We start from the raw sequence: 20,584 nt of genomic DNA, 5'->3' as shown, positions 1-20,584 counted from the left end.
TCACGGCAGCGGCTGCTGCTGTCATAGTGACGTCATCGCCGGACGGCGGGCTGGCAAGATGGCGGATGTGTGTGAGCGCTGGTGGGGTGAGCTGCTCAAACACCCGCTGCTGGGTGAGCTGAGGAAGGGCGACCGGCGAGTCAATGAACCAGCCAAGAATCTCCTCTTCTGTCTGGACAGCGACATTTTCTTCTGGGATGGGACGAAGAGCGTGTTTTATACCACCAACCTCAAGCACCTGAACTCCGGCATGGTCCCGTATCAGGTAGTGAGGGAAAAGGGTCGAGCGGGAGTTGATGGTGGCAAAGGGGCTCGGGTGGAGATAGATGGAGGGGGAGAGCGAGAGGAGGAGGAGGGCGAGGGTATCAGTCAAGGGGAGAGAATGAGGAGAGGAGGGGGGGAGAGATCGGACAGGGTGGTATAGAATGAGGGTAGAGGGGGGAGAAGGAGGATCGGTTGAGGCGATAGATGGAGGAGACGAGAGTGCCGGGAGAGTGAGGAAGAAGGGGAAAATCTTGGAAACTGGTCTCTTTTACATAATTTCTTTACATAAATGAGACTTTACATTTGCTAAGCCGGCAAAACCATATTATTAAAGGATGATGCGGGGAACAAATGGTTTGTGATTATCAAGCCTGATATTGAGTTCCCTATACCTTCAACTTCAAAAGGAGTGTGTCTGGGGTTGATTCTAATTTCTATGTGGCACCTGATTCTACATGAAAGCTCCAGCCTTGACTGTAGCTCCTTGCATCTCACTATAGGATTTAATATAAATGGTATTCAATTGTTAACTTTGTTCTTCTACAGACACTATTATGTATAAATCCACCCTTGTTTGAAGTGAATGAAGTTTTGCTCAGTCCGACACGACATCATGTGCTACTTATTGGAAATAAAGGTATGATGGTGTTGGAGCTGCCACAGCGTTGGGGCAAAAGATCTGAGTTTGAGGGTGGAAAGTCCGAAATCAATTGTTTGTGAGTAGTTTTTGTGATTTTTGAAAGTGAAAATTTGTCACATAAAATGTGATTTTATTGATGTTCATAGCAGTAAGTTACCATATGGAAAATATTTAAATTAAACCTTTTACATAGCAATGTTTCAACAGTTTATTGAGAAATAGAATGTCAAAACACAGATCTGTGAAGCAAAATAGACTTTCGATATATTTATTGAAACATACAAGTGTTGGAAATAAGAAATTCATAACTGTTTGTAATGGATTCTAGTAAACCTGAGGCAGTGAGTTGTGTTCACTGTGCTGATGAGGACACACTAAACTGCACATTTTTTATTATGTTTAATCATGGTTTATCCAAAATAAAACGCTGTGGGTGCTAAGCTAATTTTTTTGGATTCACAGGACGGTGCCTATAGCTGAAAGATTCTTCACAAGTTCAACTTCACTGACACCAAGACATGCTGCTTGGTACCCCAGTGAAACTGAGGAGCCTCATGTTGTCGTATTAACTTCAGATAATTCTGTGAGGTAATGCCATTATATTACCAGATAAACTAATTGAGCTGAAAATAATATTGGCAAATGTTAATGCTTTATAGCTGGACTAATGATTTGTTGATTCACAGTCTAAGTAAGTTATGGAGATGCGAAACAGAGAAAATCGCATCTCCGTCGAGGTAACTGAAAAAAGTTTACCCCTCCCCCCCCAACATAAACTAACCAAGAAACATTGAAACATACATTTAAGACATACTTAAAATAATAAAAACAGAGAAGGGACCCGACAGGCTGTTGTCGAGGCGGCCATTACGTGCACCACCCGGTGGTCCAAAATTTACACAGAATGTTAGAAATACTCTGAGTAGCATCCCTGAAGAGCGAAACAATGTTAATGCCTGCAGTCTGAAGAAGGGTTTCGGCCCGAAACGTCACCTATTTCCTTCGCTCCATAGATGCTGCTGCACCCGCTGAGTTTCCCCAGCAATTTTGTGAGCCTCAGGGAGATGACCTGTTCAAATTTTCTCTCGACTGACCCATTGAGTATTTCCAACAATGTTTATATATTAATTATATCATTGCCCAAGCAAGTATTTAAGAGAGCATGTGCTGAATTAATATTCCACTATGATCAGCTATCATCATTTCCTCATAGGTTTTATGACTTAAAGCAACCGCAGACTCCTGTTCAGATATTCTGCCTTAGTCAGAGTGAAGAGGAAAGTATTGTACCATCTACAAGGTAAATATATTTGCATAGATTTTTTTAAATATATTTTGTTTTCTTTCTGTGCAATATGCTGGATCAGAATTTATTACTCATCCTGATTACCATTACCTTCAGGCACAATCTACTTTCTTGGGCAGCTACATTTGTGACCTGCTTCGGAATAAAATTAAAGATTGGCCTGACCACGTTCTATTGAACTCGAGTTGAGCCATTGGAGCCACAACATTGGCCCAAAGGAGACAGAGTTCATCGAGTTGTAATAGCAAATATTTATGCCATTCTTTTACTTTCATGAAGGCAAGCTTGCAGAGTTTCAGAGCATGCCTCAAAAAACTCTGCCTAGTATTCAACACCACAAAACTAGGTGTGTGACCACAGAAAATCATTCGGGGGTTCAGTGATAATGTTGGTTTATCAGTATATTTTCAGAAAGATGGCAACTAACTTTGAATTGAACTTACTATTACCATGTACTTACTTTCATATTCTCTTGGTAAGTTGTTAAGGAAATTTAAAGATTTATTGTGCCGAATAGAGTTACCAATCTGCTGATTTTTAGGCATTGTTAAATTTCTGGATTGTTGGAGTTGTACTCATCCATACCCACTCTGATTTTATGCCCTGTAGATGCTGAAGGCTCATGAGTCAAAAGATGAGCATCTGACCCGTGACTATAGCCCCAGTTTCTATTTAGAAAAAGTTTCTGATCTCTGGTGATTTCAATTGCTAGGCTGTGATACCATCATTGAATTTTCATTTGGCCTTTTGAGCACTTTTTTGTTAAATTGGTCTTAGTTATTCTATTCCCTCACAGTTTTCTGACACTATTTCGAGACTAGAATTTCCACATTGATAAAGACGTTCATGTCTGAATACTCTTCCAATTTTCTGCTTGTTGGTTATTAACTGTCTCTTGTGCTTTGTTTTCTAATTGTTTTACAGCAGGTCATATGCAGCATCATTGGGTGAGATCGCAGTTGCATTCGATTTTGGTCCTTTGATGACTGCTCCTAGGCATCGTTCAAAAGAGGTCTTGGTACATCCACTCTATATCCTTTATGAAAATGGCGAGACGTACTTAATATACTGCAGCCTTACTCACAACAGGTAACCATTGTGCAAATTTCATTCCATTCAGATCAATCTTTGCGATCTTTTAAGAATAATGTTGCGTAGCTCACAACAATAAATGCTGTGTCAAAGCTAAGTATGTTGCCCTATAATGAAATTCCCAAATTTAATTCTCAATTTAAGTATGTATTACACCCACGGGAGAAAATGAAGATGCCTATAATTCAGCTTAATATCGCATTTATTCCAATATTCTCTTCCAGTACTGGACTTGTTGGGAGGTTGCTGGGTCCGTTGCCTATGCATCCAGCTGCTGAGGATAATTACGGATATGATGCCTGCGCGATACTCTGCTTACACTGTATTCCAAACGTTCTGGTCATTGCTACTCAATCTGGGATGCTGTATCACTGTGTGGTTCTTGAGGGGGATGAAGAAGAGTATCAGATGGTAAGATCAGGATATATGCAGTTAGGATTTATGATTAGTTTCAGTTTTCTAGTTCATTGATAGACAATAGGTGCAGGAGTACGCCATTCGGCCCTTTGAGCCAGAATCACCATTCACTGTGATCATGGCTGATCATCCACAATCAGTACCCTGTTCCTGCCTTCTCCCCATATACCTTGAATGCTATCTTTAAAAGCTCTATCTAACTCTCTCTTGAAAGCATCCAGAGAATTGGCCTCCACGGCCTTCTGAGGCATTCCACAGATTCGCATCTCTCTGGGTGAAAAATGTTTTTCCTCATCTCCGTTCTAAATGGCCTACCCCTTATTCTTAAACTGTGGCCCCTGGTTCTGGACTCCTCCAACATCAGGGACATGTTTCCTGCCTCTAGCGTGTCCAATCCCTTAATAATCTTGTATGTTTCAATAAGATCCATTCTCATCCTAAATTCCAGCGTATACAAGCCCAGTCGTTCCATTCTTTCAAAATATGACAGTCCCGACATCCCAGGAATTAAACTCGTGAACCTACGCTGCACCCTCAATAGCAATGTCCTTCCTTAAATTTGGACACCAATGTAAGGCTAACTGGTCTATAATTCCCAGTTTCTCTCTCCTTCCTTTCTTAAAAAGTGGGATAACAGTAGCTACCCTCCAATCCACAGGAACTGATCCTGAATCTATAGAACATTGGAAAATGATCACCAATGCATCCACAATTTCTAGAGCCACCTCCTTAAGTACCCTGGGATGCAGACCATCGGGCCCTGGGGATTTATCAGCCTTCAGTCCCATCAGACTACCCAACACCATTTTCTGCCTAATATGAATTTACTTCAGTTCCTCCGTCACCCTAGGTCTCTGGCCACTAGTACATCTGGGAGATTGTTTGTGTCTTCCTTAGTGAAGACGGATCCAAAGTATCTGTTTAACTTGTCTGCCATTTCCTTGTTCCCCATAATAAATTCACCTGTTTCTGTCTTCAAGGGACGCACATTTGTCTTAACTAATATTTGCTCTTCACATACCTAAAGTAGCTTTTACTATCCTCTTTTATATTTTTGGCTAGCTACCTCATCTTTTCTCCCCGTATTGCCTTCCTAGTTATCTTCTGTTGTTCTTTAAAAGTTTCCGAATCCTCTGGCTGCCCGCTCATCTTTGCTATGTTATACTTCTCTTTTATCTTTACATTTTCCTTGACTTCCCTTGTCAGCCATGGTCGCCTCTTACTCCCCTTGGAATCCTTCTTCCTCTTTGGAATGAACTGATCCTGCACCTTCTGTACTATTCCCAGAAATACCTGCCATTGTTGTTCCACTGTCATCCATGCTAGGGTCTCTTTTCAGTCAACTTTGGCCAGCTCCTCCCTGATGCCTCCATAATTGCCTTTGCTCAACTGTAATACTGACACTTCTGATTTTCCCTTCTCCCTCTCAAATTGTAGATTAAAGGGCATTACCAATTGAAAACAACCTACTTGTCACACAAGACACACGTCTGAAGAAGGGTCTTGACCCGAAACACCCATTCCTTCTCTCCAGTCCTGCTGAGATGCTGCCTGACCTGCTGAGTTACTCCAACATTTTGTGTCTATCTACTAGTCACACAATTCTTTCTTATGGCAGAAATAGTCTTGTGATAAGAAAGATACAACAAACAGCAGGAGCAGCTGTGGAACTTGATAAGATAACTGGCTAAAGGAATAATTAAAAAGGCTAACTTGCAGAATGGTTACTTGAGTGACAAAATAATTTCAATAGGATTATATGGGGGTGGATTTTGGTAATCAATATCCTTCCAATTTGAGAAGCTTGCTTATGGTCGAAAGCAAATAAATCAGGGATACAGATGAAAACAAAACAATAGAATTACTAATTAAGTTATCAAGATGAGTTATCTTCAAGCCAAAAGACTGGTTTATTTCCAAATGCATCATTTGATAAAATAGCAGTTATACTAAACCTAACCAGACCAAATATGTGCAGTTTTTCTCTCCATATTATAAGAAGGATGAAAAAGGCATGGAAAGCATTAACCAAGGTGATAGGAGAATGGCCAGGTTACAATCATTTGAGAAAACAAGGCTGAAGCTGGACTGAATGGGGTCTAGCAGATAAAACTATTTTCTTCATATTTATTATAATGTTGAGAGAGTGACCAAATTTGTAAAATGATTGTGTATAAATACTGTTGGAAATTCAGGGAAATTTTTGAGTTAGTTAGAATATTGAACAGACTGCTCAGGGTACAGTTGAATAGATGCATTTAATTGGTATCAGAGGCCCATAAGGCAAGGAATTAAAGGGTATGGGCATCGGGTAAGATGGGGACAAGAGGAGACCCGTCAAAAATTCAGACATAACCATGTGAGCTGAGTGGGCGATTCTAGGTTGAAAAGTTGATGTACATTAACTTCAATTTCAGAAATGTTGTATCGTATGTTGGCTGATCTAATCCAGGAACTGTTTTTTGTGAAGAATTAATTGAATCTTGTGAATGGTAGAATACTATAAACTTTGGAAAATAAAGGGTCATTTTCTTCATGTTACCTCAAGAGTAATGAATCGTGGGACCTGAGGTGCGAGCCTGTTCCTTCACTCTATGTATTCGAATGCGTAGAATTAGAATTGGTCCTGAAGCTGGCCACAGGAGATGACGATGAGCAACTACAATCCGACTTCTCCTGTCCAATCACTTTACACAAAGGTAAACTCTATTTCCCTTTGTAATAGTATATGTACATGACTTAGATTTGTGACACTTTTTTTCAGTGTAACCTCTGATTAGCTGCCTTTCATTCATATAACATTCTCATTCCAGATCCATTGTGTCTGACGCGTTATCATTGCACACATATTGCTGGTGTACACAGCATTGGGCTAACATGGGTCAACCAACTGGAACAATTTCTCCTCACCGGTAAGTCCATCATTTCAAAAGGTGGCCTTGCAAGCGTGGCTCTCTTGGCGGTTTATTTTTTTTAAATCTACAATTTTCAGTGTGTTGTGCGAGTAAGACTGGACTCCTCTGATACACCAGTTTTGTTGAAGGATGAATGTATTGTTGCAACATAGTAAATTTACTGAAGCAGAATTTTAATGAGCACCCTTATTTTCTGCTACTTCGCTTTTCTTGTTCGCTCACCTTGGCTAGATAGAGACCCCACATCAGTGTAATTCTCCCATCCCCACCCCCTTTCTGCAGTAACCACTCCCTCCAGCTACTTGATTCACTTCTCCATTTCCACCCACCTGCCCCCTCCTCAGGTACTTTCCCCTGCATTGGCAAGCGATGTTATACCTCTCCCTACACCACCTCCTCCTCACCTCCATCCAGGTAGCCCAGCAGCCTTTCCAGGTGAGACTTGAAACATAGCCTATCCATTCCCTTCACAGGTACTGCCTGACCTGCTGATTTATTCCAACACTTTGTGGTTACATGGTCCCTGTTTTCTTTTATATCAGCTTTCTGGTGGATAAAGAGGCAAAGGATCAAGTATTGAATCCCATAAAACCCTACTGCTTTCACCACACACCCCAAGCTCCCATTGGCTTTTTCCCCTGCTGAGCTTAATTTTAATCCAGTTTACCAATTTTCCTTTGACCCCATCGGGCTTTGCATTCTTGACCATCATAATTGACGTAAAAACCATGGTAAATAATGGGCTTTAATTGGGTCAAATTATGTAGTTAGTGTTCAAAAAGTACCAAATACCACCCCCTGGCTTGCTAGAAATTAGAAGAATTCATTTGGGTTGTTATCTTTGTGTTTCAGGTGATAAAAAGGGTATGATTTTTATCAAGATATGCTTGATGATTGGACCAATTATAATTTTGCACAAAGAGTATAACTCTTACAATTTGCTGTTGAATTGTTGAAAAATCTTAATGTTCTGTACATGGTGGCAGTCCCACATTCCCTCTGAACATGCAGGCCCTGCTGGAAAATTTTAAATTGTGATTTTAAATTATGTTGGAGTATTAGAATAATTAGTTCAAAAAGATGCCCCTCTGGTTACTAATGTTCCAATTAACAGAGTTTTACTGTAACAATTTTCCTGCAATTGATATTTTAATGTATATGTACAACTGCTATTTCGATGAAGATGTTTCGTGTTTTGCCTTTATTCCAATAGAAGAACAAGATAAACATTGCCTCCAGGAGTTGGCAGCAGAGCAGAGATGCATAGTGGAACATATTCTCTGTACCAAACCACTGCCGTTCAGGTATTGCTGCTTTCTATTCCTTACCACTAAAAACGTGGATAAAACGTGAACGGGTTTGTGTTACTTTTGCATAGTTTTAAGCTATCTTTCTTGGGTTTTACCTACAGTAGAAATTTCACTGGCCGCTTTGTGTCTCTCTGCTCTTTGCCATACTTAAACCAAGAGGGAAATTTCTGCCTTTATCGATTCCTGGGAAGTGTTGTGCCTCGGGTTTGCTCACCAAGTGGGCAATAGAACTTACAGTATTATGGAACTGACTTCCCTGTACTAGCCTTTAAATTTGGGAATTGGGCAAACTCGTTATTTTACATGCATTAATTTTGAATTTTCGGGCGATTGGACAAACTTGGATTTTTTCCTCTGGAATGCTGAAGGTTGACAGGAAACCTGACAGATGTGTATAACATTTTGTGAGGCATTGTTATCCAAGGAGGTGCAGAGACTCTTGGGTAGATCGCTGATGAAATTCAACACTGAAAAGTGTTAAATCTTGGTAGAAAGAATGAGAAGAGAATGTATAAACCAAAGGGCAAGGTTCTAAAAGGAATATATAAACACTAAAGCAATTAGTTGGCTGAGATGACCAGGAAAGTGATTACATTTCTACGAACCTCAGTGTTGCTTGACCAGCCCACCTATCTTGTTTGAGACAATCCCACTGATGAAAACATTCCAACATCTGTATGCTTCCTATACATACAAGGCTACGAAAAAGGTGTGCCTCTTACATTAGCCTGGTGTATCTCCTTTGAACGATTTATTTTGTAGGGAAGGGGACCAAAACGGTACACAGTTTTCCATGTGAAGCCTCAGCAACATCCTATGCAATGGCAACAAAACCATCCCATTTATAAACTTTACTCCCTTGCAATGAATAGAACAGCATAAACCCATGATAAACGTTTTATGAAACTGGATCAGCCATAGTTTATTCTGCCCAATTTGTGCATTCTATTTCATGAAAGAGGTGAATGTTTTAGAGGGGGTGCTGAAGATTTTTTCTAAATGGATTCCAGGAACAAACAAATTTAGGTGTGTGAATAGACTTAAATTTGGAATTGTTTTCCTTTGAACAGAAGTTGTTATCGAAATATTTAAAATCAAGGAAATTAAAGAGAGGAGGTTGAGAAACCTTCAAAGGCACAAGGACTGTGACTTGAGTGATTAGTCCCTGAGGTGACTTATCAGGGGAGTAACAGAGATGAACTGATGTAGCTTTCAAAAGGGAGCTGGATAAATAATTGAAATAAATAGCTTAAGGCTAAAGTGAGGGGGCAGAGATGTGAGTGACTGTGTTTCATTACATGAAGCTGGTGTCGATTGGAGGGAAAGAATGGCATCGTGAGGAGTGTGAGAGAGTGTGGGGCGAGATTTAATTTCCAGCGGCATGTAAATGATAGACCCACAAGGGTTGACACTGCAACGGCAGTAGCGAGAGCGAGAATCTGTTTCAACGGTTTGTTTATTTTCAGCTGAGTTTAAAAAATAAAACACAAAGCGACCTGAATGATCACTGCACTTACTACCGATGTCCTACATACTGCTATTGATAAATGTACATTACTATACCGCAAGGAGTGAACAAATTAAAAAATATCACAGAAAACTGTAAAAGTCCGTTTGCCGAAGTTCTTACCAGGCGCACTAATAACTGCAATGAGCGTATAACTGTTATACCAGTGTCTCAAACTAACTGCTATGTTCAGTTGACATATATTGTTTAAAGCAATATTATGTCTACTGAACATAACAGTTAGTTTCAGACACTGGTCTAACAATTATGCACTCCGAAACATAAAGTAATAAAAGCAACAAAATCTTCGTAGTTTTGAACAAATGAACCATAAATACACCCAGTTAAGCAGTATTTTCTTACCTCGAAGAAGCAAAACTGGAAAATACGGATGAAACGGGGCTAAATAAATAAAGACACAACATGTATACAGGGAACTAAACTAGTTCACCGCGAGGCTGCTGGTTCACAGAGGGAGGCCATTTAAGGGATTTGCACAATGAACTGACAAGTCAATCTTTTGAATTTTTCAAGAAACAATGTACTATTTTCTGACCGTTACTGCTTTATTTTCTATTTTAAGCTTTATTCTACTTTATTTGACATTACATTAAATATACAGAATGAATATGGGGTTGGACACATGTTTACACTGGAGTTTCTTGAGCTACCCAAAGATACCACACTAGACTGTTAAAGGCGGGTGCAGCAGCATCTATGGAGCGAAGGAAATAGGTAACGTTTTGGGCCGAAACCCTTCACTCGGTGAAGAAGGGTTTCGGCCCGAAACGTTACCTATTTCCTTCGCTCCATAGATGCTGCTGCACCCGCTGAGTTTCTCCAGCATTTTTGTGTACTTTCGATTTTCCAGCATCTGCAGTTCCTTCTTGAACAGACTGTTAAAGGCATTGGTTTCACTATTTTTCTGTTTCTACTATTTATACAGCCAGCCTGCACCAATCAAAGGATTCTGGATAATTTCTGACCTATCGCTAGGAGCAGCAATGATTTGCATTACGGATTCATACGAGTGCATCATAAGACAATTACTGTAAGTATTCGTTTTAGTTTGCAAGTTTCTCTTGTGACAGGATTGGGTGAATTTCCTCTTCAGTAACCTACTCGTACATAGGACAAGGAATGGAAATTGCCACTCCCAGTTGAGGCAATGAAGAGCAGTGATTAGTTTTGGAATTGCATGGTTAAACTCAAAATGATACCAACCTTGGACTGGGAATGTCTGAGGTTTAATATCGGCTCCTGATAAATTGTAGAACTTGGGGTACAATACATCAAAGAAGATTGTGTTACCCTTCAGTCTCCTTTGCTCCAGAACAAACCGTTTATTCAATCTCTCCTTGTACCTCAAGCTCTCCTGTCCTGGCAACACCATTGTGATCATTTCTGCATCTTTCTTGCTTAATTGCATTTTTCCTGTAGTGTTTCTAGAACGACAGAAACTCCAACTACACTACTCCAAGTGCAGTCTAACCAATGGTTTCTACAACAAAGGTGATGTCCCAACTGTTGTGCTCAGTGCCTCAACAAACAAACTCATGCATGTCATACACCTTCCTCACCATCTGGTCTGCCTATTCCCATTTTCAAGAAACAATGTACATGTACCCCAAGGCCACTCTTCAACATCATTCCCTGTGGCTTTGCCATTAACTGTATCTGTCTTGGACTGGTTTAACTTTCCAAAATGTATCACTTCTACTCTTCATGGTGTTTGCTTAATCGCAGCTCTCTATGTCAGGCTCGCATTTCCTTTTTGCCTGACGGGACCCTCTAGCGGAAACATGCAGGCCCTGAACTCTTTCATTTCATTGTCAAAAGCCACCTACTTGTCAGATGCCCTTTAACCTGCAAACAGCCTATCCCCAATCAACGTTTGAAAGTTTCAGTTTGATGCCATTGAAATTAGGCTTCCCACAATTCAAGGCCCAGTCCAGCCTTTTTCCATGAATGTTTTGAAGCTAATATAATTATGGTCACTTACACTTACTTCCTTTCCTAAGTGAAGGTGAAAAATAGAAAATATCAGTGAGTTAAAAAACAATTATTTTGATATCTTTGGTGCATGATGTGCATCTGAATGCTTGCAGCTGCTGAATACTTCCTGATTTGATTGTTGTGTAACATGCTTATCAATTGTTTTCAGAACCACCACACGGCCAGTTTCGCCGCCACTACTGTGTTCCAACCCAGACACCAGCTCCATCGTATCGCCACTGCGAAATTTCACAAGCAGTTCCTTTGAACAACACATTGCAAACATTTTGCGTCGCAATACAACAAATCCGCTCCTTCTGAGGTGCCATTTTAATATTTAACTTTGCCCATGCTTCTGTTAAAATGCATTCATTGTCTGAATTAAATTCCTTCCAACTGAAGAAATTTAGTGACTTTAAATGTTTTGTTCCACTTCCTTTATAAATTGATGTGTAGAGGTACATTGTAGCACTGAATATTTTAAGAAAATAATATTTGCAAGTTTAGTTTTAGGTCAATAATGAGTTGGTCGATCTGTTTGTCCATTAAACCACCTTCCCACATATAACAGTCAAGTGTAAATGGCATGGTTGGCTTGCTTGGTGATTTTTTTTCTGTGGCACTTCATCAGTGTCAGCATAAGTGTCCGAGGTCTTTTCAATTTGAAGCACAAAATTGCAACGCCCAATTATTCCTTTCTCCCATTAAATCCAAATTTGTTGAGCATTTTGATGAAAGTTATACTGTATTGAAATTGGGCACTTGGACTCAATACTTTAGTTCTTGAATCATACTGGCCTGAGTAGCATTTGTTGACTTGTGCTCTTTAGGAATTGGTAATCTAGCCCACTTCAAAAGGCAGCTTGGATTCAATCTCATTCCTCTGTTTTGGAGATGCATAAACCTAGCTGTGCAAAGGATAAAAACAGCATATTTCTTGCCACATTGTTGAACTCATTGGGCTTATATGGCAATCCAACAACATCCACACTAACTTTATAATACAAGATTTGTTAAAAACAAATTGAAATTTGTAATTTATGAATTATTTGATATAGATTAGTACCACATAGTCCAGCTGCAGGGGGCATGTTGCTGAATTATTAGTTCCCCATCAGGAATGTTGTCACCACCTCCTGGTGATGCCATTCTAAATGTGATTTGCAAACATGATGTCGAACGTTGGATCTGGTACAGAGGACAGCATTCCTGTTGACTGTCAGAGACATTGAATGCTTCTGGTGTGCTACTTATTGATTTCTTACCTGCACTAGTTAGTAATCCCACTGGTGTGGTACACCTGGTGCACTGTTTTGGCTGAATTATACATGATTTTACTATGCTAATACATCTTGTTTAAGATTCAGTTGTATGACTAGGCATTGAATGACCTGGATACAGAATTTAGTTCATGGAATTCTACGGGCTACACAGTTAACACATTCTCATTCTTTAAATCAGAGCTTCAGATGCAGAGGGAGCTCCGCCACCACAGGAGTGTTTGCAGCTCTTGAGTCGAGCCACCCAGGTGTTCAGAGAAGAGTACATCCTCAAACAGGCTCTTGCAAGAGAAGAGATAGCACGGAGGTAATCTTCCAGTTTGTTTATAGCAACTTGTTTAAATCAGTGCTGCACAATGTTTTTTGAGATGTACTAGAACAAAAAATAATTTAATATAAATAAATTACTTCTCCTCAACGCTTTTTATTTTGAGGACAGTGACTCTTCCTCTCTGGTGCTAATTTTCTTCCTTCAGTTTTATGAATGCTGATTCAACTGTTTCTGCCACTGTTCCAGATATTCTTTCACCTGACTCCAGACCACCCCCCCCCCCCCACCCGACAAGTACTCTTATGGTGAATTGATGGAGGTGGCCAAAAGGCTACTGATCTACAGGGAATTCTATGAATCAAATACTTTCCGTGCTCTATCTAATAATCCATTGTCCTCAATTTTGTCAATGCAAGAGTGTTTATTGGCATGCATGTGGCAGCTTTCATTCTCATTAATGCAATCTCACACAAATAGACCTACAATAATCATTAATAAAATAAATTGATAATCAGTAACACTGGGTAGCCGGAGCGTAACAGAGCAAAAATAAATTACTTAGTGCAACCAAACCAAAGTCCATGGCAGATCAGAGAAGCTGGGTAGGGTTGTGGTTAGTATTGTAGAGTGTTCAAGAGCCTGATATTTTAGTTTAGAGATACAGCACAAAGAATCCGGGTCCACGCCGACCAGCGATCCTCGCATTTTAACACTGTTCTGCACCCACTGGGGACAATCTTTACATTTACCAAGCCAATTAACCTACAAACCTGTACGTCTTTTGTAGTGTGGGAGGAAACCGTAGATCTTGGAGAAAATCCATGCAGGTCACGGGGAGAACGTACAAACTCCGTACAAACAGATAGTTGCTGGAAAGAAACTGTAATCAAACCTGGAGGCCACTGTTTTCAGGCTTATACCCAATCTTCCTAATTATAGTAGTGAGATGAGGGCTTTGCCAGACTGGTGTAGGTTCTTGATATTAGCTGCATTTTTGAGGCCGTGCCTCCTGTAGATCCCTTTGATGATGAAGTCAGTACGTGAAAGACTGGGCAAAAGTCCATTTTCTGCAGCCTCCTTCATTTCTGAGTGTTCAAATTACAAACCAGACTGATGCAATTTGTGAGTGAGGCTACCATGCATATTTATGTATTCCAGGGTGAAGCTTTTAACCAGTCAGAAGAATAAGCAGAAGTTTGATCTTGAACAGTGCATCAATGAGAGGTAAGTATGTGACACAAAGCTGAAAGCATTTATATACCACTCAATCATATGAGGGGCAGTGAATAGTATCCTGCTGCCTCATTTGTTTAAGTCACAGACATTTTTTTTAACTGTAAGGCTTGGTTATAAGTAGTGGGCTAATTGAGGGATCTGAGCAGGATGTCTTGATCTCCTTGACATGAATCATAATATCCAGCTTGATAATATAGCTGTGCCAAAGTGTTAAAAGTCTGAGAAGTCCATTGTGTGTCAGGAGGGATATCAATATATTGAGATATTTGTTTAAAATATTGATTGAATGTAACATGACTGATAGTTTGATTTGACTGAGATCATGATCAACAATTTTTCATGAAGTAGAACATCTTTTTGAAAATGGTTGTCAAGCTGTGGAGGTCCTGACCACTATTAACTCTCTTCAACAGAAAACTTCTGCAGGAAATGGCAGAAGAACTGGCTGGCAAATATGAGGAGGTAAAATACAACCAAGAAATAGTGATGAAAAGGTATGTCAAGAATAGAACCTCATTTGAACTGCACTTTCGTGAAAATCACAAATTGAGTAGACATGTTTAGTCTTTTTGCAAAAAGATTATTTTTAATATTTTCTACTTTACAGGGTGAAGAAAGTTTTGCACAGTTTTAATTCACATCTTCCCGTGCTGTCTGATAGTGAGAGAGATATGAAGAAAGAACTTGTTGTTCTCAATGACCAGCTCAGTGACTTGGAAAGCACCATTACACAGGCAAGAATAATTTTCTGCCATCTATCATTTAATGGTAATTTCTAAATGCTTTTTCTGAAAATATTTCTTATTGATCTGATATTTTTTTAATAAAGTGCACATTACAAAGTTAGCTCCATTCACAGTGGTTCCAAAGCAGCATCACTGAGCTCTTGCATTGGTCTGAAAAGCAACTTGTGGTCCGTGCTTCAGAGGTTTTGTGCATAAGATGACTGTTTGACTCAGCATTTTTTCCTTTAAGTTAGAAAACTTTGGTGTACTTGCCAGAAACAAGAGACTACAGGTGCTGTAATGTGGAGCAAAAAAAATATCATCTATTTGAAGAGACAAAAGAGACTGCAATTGCTGGAAGCTTGAGTAAAATATAGTGTTGGAAGAACACAGCTGGTAAGGCAGCATCTGAAGAGGGAATGGACAGAGAACATTTTGGATCAGGACCCCTATTCAAAGGCTGAAGAAGGGTCCCAACCAAAACTTTGTCCATTCCCTCCACAGATGCTGTCTGACCTGCTGAGTTCGTCCAGCATTTTTTTTGTTCAAACTACTTGTACTCAGCGGGTTAGGCAGCATCGGTTGAGACAAAGTGATAGTCAATGTTTCACGTCCCTGCAACAGCGCTCTGCATACGAAGCCTTGTATTCCGTTTGTTAGAAATGGTGAAAGTGAGATCCAGTTGTTGCCTGACTTCTATGTTCCTCCAGTAGTTTGTGCTTTCTGTTGTGTATGTCCACTTGCGGCTTGCAGCAGCACAGTAGCATAACTAGCAGGGGCGAATCTAGATTAAATCTTGACATTGGGTCTGCCTGTGTCACATTCTCCCTGTGACCTTGTGGGTCTTCTCTGGGTACTCTGGTTTCATCCCACATTACAAAGATGTGCTGTTGTAAACTTAATTTGTAGGTGAGTGAGAGAATGTTGGATTTTTTAAACCAATAGGGTCCATGTAGGATTATTCTTTGAGCAATTGATGGTCGGTACTGATTTGGTAGGCTGACCAACATGTTTTTGTGCTGCATCTTTCTTAATCTTGCTCCGAAGTAGAACATTTCCACAACTTTGCTCACTTTCATGCCTCTTGCCTTCAATTCTTCTGTCTCGACCCTTTCACTTCATTCCTTGACTTCTCTATAATCTACTTTGGGCATGAAGCTTCCAGTCAAAATTTACTTAATCCTTTAACTGCTATGACAAATGATTCCCCCCTCAACTCCATTCCCTAGTTTCCCTCTCCCCTTTGTAGTCATGTTGCCACCCATACCAGGCCATCTGCATGTCTTTCCTCAATTGAAGATTCCCTTCAACATGGTTGACGGAATCCTTCCCCACTGCATGGTATAGGAAGGCCTTCCCTTCTTCCTTATTCTCCCAGAACCATAGGAGGATTGGTATTGTCGACTGGGTCAAGACCATCTCGCTTCTACAATTATCAATGGATAATGCTAAGCCAATTCCATCATCGATTATAAGGAGCCATCACTAAAAATATATCCCCCTTCCCTGCTTTGAAAGGTATGTTTTCCCCAGGGACACTGGTTCATCTTCCATCACCACCAGTCCCACTCCCCATCCTGTCGCACCCTCCTGTTTAATTGAATGAGATGCAGCATCTGTCTTTTACACAGTGCAGATATCTAAATACTTTTCTAGTGAATGTATAGTTTACTTGTACCATCATGGCACGTTCTATTCAGTGTCTACTGTGGTCTGCTTTACAATGGGTGGGGTTGCAAGCTCAGTTTGGCTGAATGCTTCTTGTGGTCTCCTCGATTCCACTCCAAATCTGATCTCTGTCCTCCTCTCCTACACTCAGTGTAGCTTGGTGTAAGCATGGGCCTTGCTTTCCATCGAGGCACAGTGCACCCTTTCAGACTCATTACTGAGTTCAATGGTTTCAGTTGTCGAGATGTGTGTTTTCCACCTTTTCAGATTTCCAGCATCGACAAGTATTTTTATTTGTAAGTTTAGATAATTGTACTCTCCCATGAACACCACTGATGTGCCAACATTTTTTGTTCATTTATCCCATTACAATCACCTTTCATCTTCCATTATAATTTATCTTCACTTGTTTCAGTGCAGTCATTGATCTAGGAGGTGAAATCTTTTTCCATGTATTTTGCAAACCATTTTCCAAATGTTCAACTTTTATCTCTAGTCTCCACTACTTGTGATACTTTCCTTTTGTATGGTAGATCAGGCACTACTTTTAGAATTGATCTCGACTGCAGATTAGATCAGTGCCACGATGATTGAGGTGGCACGGTTGGAAGAAATGTTAAACCCCACGATGCAAGTGACGCTGCAGTCTCTTTTGTGTAAAATAGCATGTTTAGGATTTCACCCCATTTAATTGAACCTTAATATTTTCCTCCTCAGGTGCAAATGAAGACTGAATATCAACGGAAGGAAATACAGCCGGAAGAAAGTGCACGGAAAAAGAGCATCACTCTCAGTGTGTCTCAGAAGAAATGCATCCATTCAGTGCTTAAGGAGCAGTAAGTAACACTGGGGTTTTATGCTGAAAACTTGAGCTAAACACTGTGCTGAAAGGACTGATGCCATTTCAGATTGGAACCCCTCTTCAGACATCTGTCAGAAGAAGGGTCCCTGCTCAAACCTTTGTCTGTCGATTCCCTCCACAGATACTGTCCATGCTTTGTGATCTATTAGTTTAATTAAAAACATTGGTATGAGGATGTGCAACAAGACCACATTGTCCTGACATAGACACTTGTGATCTTGGGGCAAGGGTATTAAATAATCTGGAATCGAGGTCGGTGGATAAGATATTCATCAGTCATGATCAAATTTCAAGGTGAAACGGGGGGGGCTGCTTGTAATAGAAACTCCTTTAACCCTCAACAGTATTGGTGTAGAGAATCATGGGGTGTGTCTTTCTGAGAGTGGCAACACAAGTAGATAGTGGTAAAGAAGTGTTATGGTATGCTTGTCTTCATCAGTCATAAGTAAAAGTGTTCGGAAGTCATGTTGCAGCTTTAGAAAACTTTGATTAGACACATTTGGAGTATTGTGTGCAGTTCTGGTCGCCCCATCACTGGAATGATGTGGAAGTTATGGAGAGCGTGCAAAAGATATTTACCAGAATGCTGCCTAGATTAAAGGGTATTAACTATAAAAGGTTTTACAATCTTGGATTGTTTTTCTCTGTAGTGTCGGAGGTTGAGAAGATACCTTATTGAAGTTTACACAATTGAGAGGGATAAATAAGATAGACAGTCAGAGCTTTTTGCCCAGAGGGAAATGTCAAACTTTAGTAGGCATAGTCTTAAGGTCAGAGAGTCAACGTTTAAAGGAAATGTATAAGGCAGTGGTGGGTGTCTGAAACACGCTGCCAGGGATGGTGGCGGAAGTAGATTTGATAGTTTATGAGGGTTTGAGATAGGTACATGAATATGAAGCAATGGAAGGATATGGATCATATGCAGGCTGAAGAGAGTAGTTTAATTTGGCATTATGTTCGTATGGGCTGAAAGGTGAGTTCCTGCGCTATACTATTCTATGTTCTTTAAAGCATTCTAATATTGTCTTTGTTTTCTATTTCAGGAGTGAACATATTACTGAAATGGTGAAGAAAATTAATGACATACGAACTCATGTAAATTTTTAAGTACTATTTTGTTCTCTGCCACGGTTTATTCTTTGGGATGAACTGTATGTAAAGGTGGTGTAGGATGAGAAACAATAAGCATTCTCTTAAAGCAAAGTGAAGTAACATGGCAACATTTCAGACTCTGCCAATCTTACTCCAGCTCTGAGTTTCGATGGCATTTTGTACGTTTAAATTAATTTCACCAGGTTTTTATGTTTGCAGTATACGTAGCATTCAGATTAGAATTATTGGTTTAATCTCCCAACACAAAGGATTATTGAACTGGTTCCTTGTTTTCTAGATTTTGATAATATCAAATTATTAACATGCTTTTCTTTTCTAAATCTGTGATTCATGCTGTGGCTGCAACCTTTCCATAAATACCAGATCTGATGTGTAAACCTTAATTTGATTAAATGTAAACAGGCCATTCTCATGCCTGTATGTTTTAAATGACTAATGATCAACTATATCCACTGTTTGGATATCTGCTATTACGGGTGGCTGAAACCAAACCTTTCTCGGATATGTTGTGTTTTGAATTTGTTTACTTTTTTGTCTCTGAGCTTCGGAGGCTGTTCAGCCACTCAAGGCTCTGCTGACTCTCATAGCAAATTCATTCCCCCACTTATTTCCCTGTAATTTATTCTCTCTTATGTCCATTAACTCCAACCTGATGCTCGTACCACAAATCATGGACAATTTGCCTATTAATCTCCCAGCTTTTATGATGTGGACGGAAACTCACTCAGTCACAGAGAATGTACAAGCTCCACTCAGACAGCACTGGAGGTCAGCATTGAACTGGAGTTACTGGAGCTACGTCACTATCTGTGTGATCAATGAATGTTCTCTGCCACCGCCAGTGATGCTCAGAAAGGGCCTTCTGCTCATACTGTCGTTGCTTCAATCTGTCTCGGCATGAGTGCAGTGGCCATAAATCCAGGCTTGCATCCCAGGCTTGAACTTTAGCAAAGGAGGATAATACTTCACCTGATAAGTTGTCCAATCTGGATTGTTTTTTTTATACAGTTATCTAAGGAAAGGCCTTTAAATGTTTAAAATGTTTCAGAAGCTCTTGCAAATGAGTCTGCCAATTTGTGTACTCTCCTATTTATTTTTGTACCTCACTGCTTTTACGTTGATTTATTGAAAGTGAATTCACATTTTGGATGGATGAAACTTGATGTAAATATTTGGTCTCAGTCCTATAAAATGCCTTGCAAAAAAATAGTATCAGTAATATGTGGATCATGTCCAACAGTAGATTTACATGTTCTATTTTACTTTCCCTTGGAACTAAAATGTGTACCCCCCCCCCCCCCCCTCCACTTTATAAAAAAAGAAGCTTACAACCCAAACTATGCAAGCAAATGACTGAGATTTTTCAAGTAGTAAATTGAGATGCAATTTTTGTACACTGCACAAACGTTTGTGTCTGAATAAATATTTTTTATGTGGTATATCAGATTATCCTGTTTGTGAATTTAGATAAATTAGTTTTGGTTTGTGTCTACTTTGGTACATTTGGGTTTAGGGACTTCATTGATTTCTCAATGGTTATTAGGATTGAAAATGTTTCTGTTTTTGAATTTCCAGCTGCTGTTTGTTTTTTGCATTGAAAGCATAGGAAGTACTTTCAGCAAAGAGCTACTATCGGAATGTTTAAGAATGTGGATACATGGATTGCACAGATTTAGAGGGATATGGGCCAAACACAGGCAGGTGGGACTAGTGCAGACGGGACATGTGGGCAAGTTGGGCCGGATGGCCCGTTTTCCACGCTGTATGACTATGAAATAGTTGTTAGAGTGCGTGCAGTGAAGCTTTGCCAGGTTGAACCTGGGAGGGGTGGAATTTAAGATGACTGATTTTGCGATGACTGATTTTGAGATTAGAAGAATAGGTGATCTGCGTAAACATTTCACAGGCTTGACACGGTAGGTATAGAGATGTTTCTTCTGATGCGTCTGAATCACAAGTCAGTGTCAAACGGGTAATCTCAGG

General features: G+C 40.0%; 1 protein-coding gene across 2 annotated transcripts; it reads left to right on the top strand.

Moving 5' to 3' along the window:
• Nucleotides 1-25: 25 nt before the first annotated feature.
• On the top strand, nucleotides 26-20,040 carry nup88 (nucleoporin 88). 2 transcript variants are annotated; one of them, XR_004416166.1, is made up of 17 exons: nucleotides 26-265; nucleotides 811-980; nucleotides 1,367-1,492; nucleotides 2,118-2,204; nucleotides 3,135-3,299; nucleotides 3,527-3,713; nucleotides 6,268-6,418; nucleotides 6,533-6,631; nucleotides 7,848-7,938; nucleotides 10,398-10,502; nucleotides 11,616-11,768; nucleotides 12,908-13,033; nucleotides 14,156-14,221; nucleotides 14,647-14,727; nucleotides 14,841-15,001; nucleotides 17,344-17,462; nucleotides 18,532-20,040. XR_004416166.1 is itself a non-coding variant. In XM_033046429.1 (17 exons), exons 1-17 carry the CDS (start codon nucleotides 59-61, stop codon nucleotides 18,593-18,595), a joined length of 2,124 nt encoding a protein of 707 aa, XP_032902320.1. In that variant the 5' UTR covers nucleotides 26-58; the 3' UTR covers nucleotides 18,596-20,040. The 2 variants fall into 2 exon arrangements, 1 of the variants encoding a protein (XP_032902320.1); XM_033046429.1 differs by having other exon boundaries at nucleotides 14,841-14,967.
• Nucleotides 20,041-20,584: the final 544 nt, after the last annotated feature.

Source organism: Amblyraja radiata, chromosome 28 (assembly GCF_010909765.2).
Source record: "Amblyraja radiata isolate CabotCenter1 chromosome 28, sAmbRad1.1.pri, whole genome shotgun sequence".
Taxonomy (NCBI): Eukaryota; Metazoa; Chordata; class Chondrichthyes; order Rajiformes; family Rajidae; genus Amblyraja; species Amblyraja radiata.
This window is presented reverse-complemented; position numbering and strand designations above follow the sequence as displayed.

Excerpts from the sequence above, each read along its gene's own strand:
- nup88 (XM_033046429.1), top strand. The coding sequence starts at position 59 with ATGGCGGATGTGTGTGAGCGCTGGTGGGGTGAGCTGCTCAAACACCCG. Across the intron at positions 13,034-14,155 it reads AGAGAAGAGATAGCACGGAG|GGTGAAGCTTTTAACCAGTC; the intron begins GTAATCTTCCAG and ends TATGTATTCCAG. Across the intron at positions 17,463-18,531 it reads CATTCAGTGCTTAAGGAGCA|GAGTGAACATATTACTGAAA; the intron begins GTAAGTAACACT and ends TTTCTATTTCAG.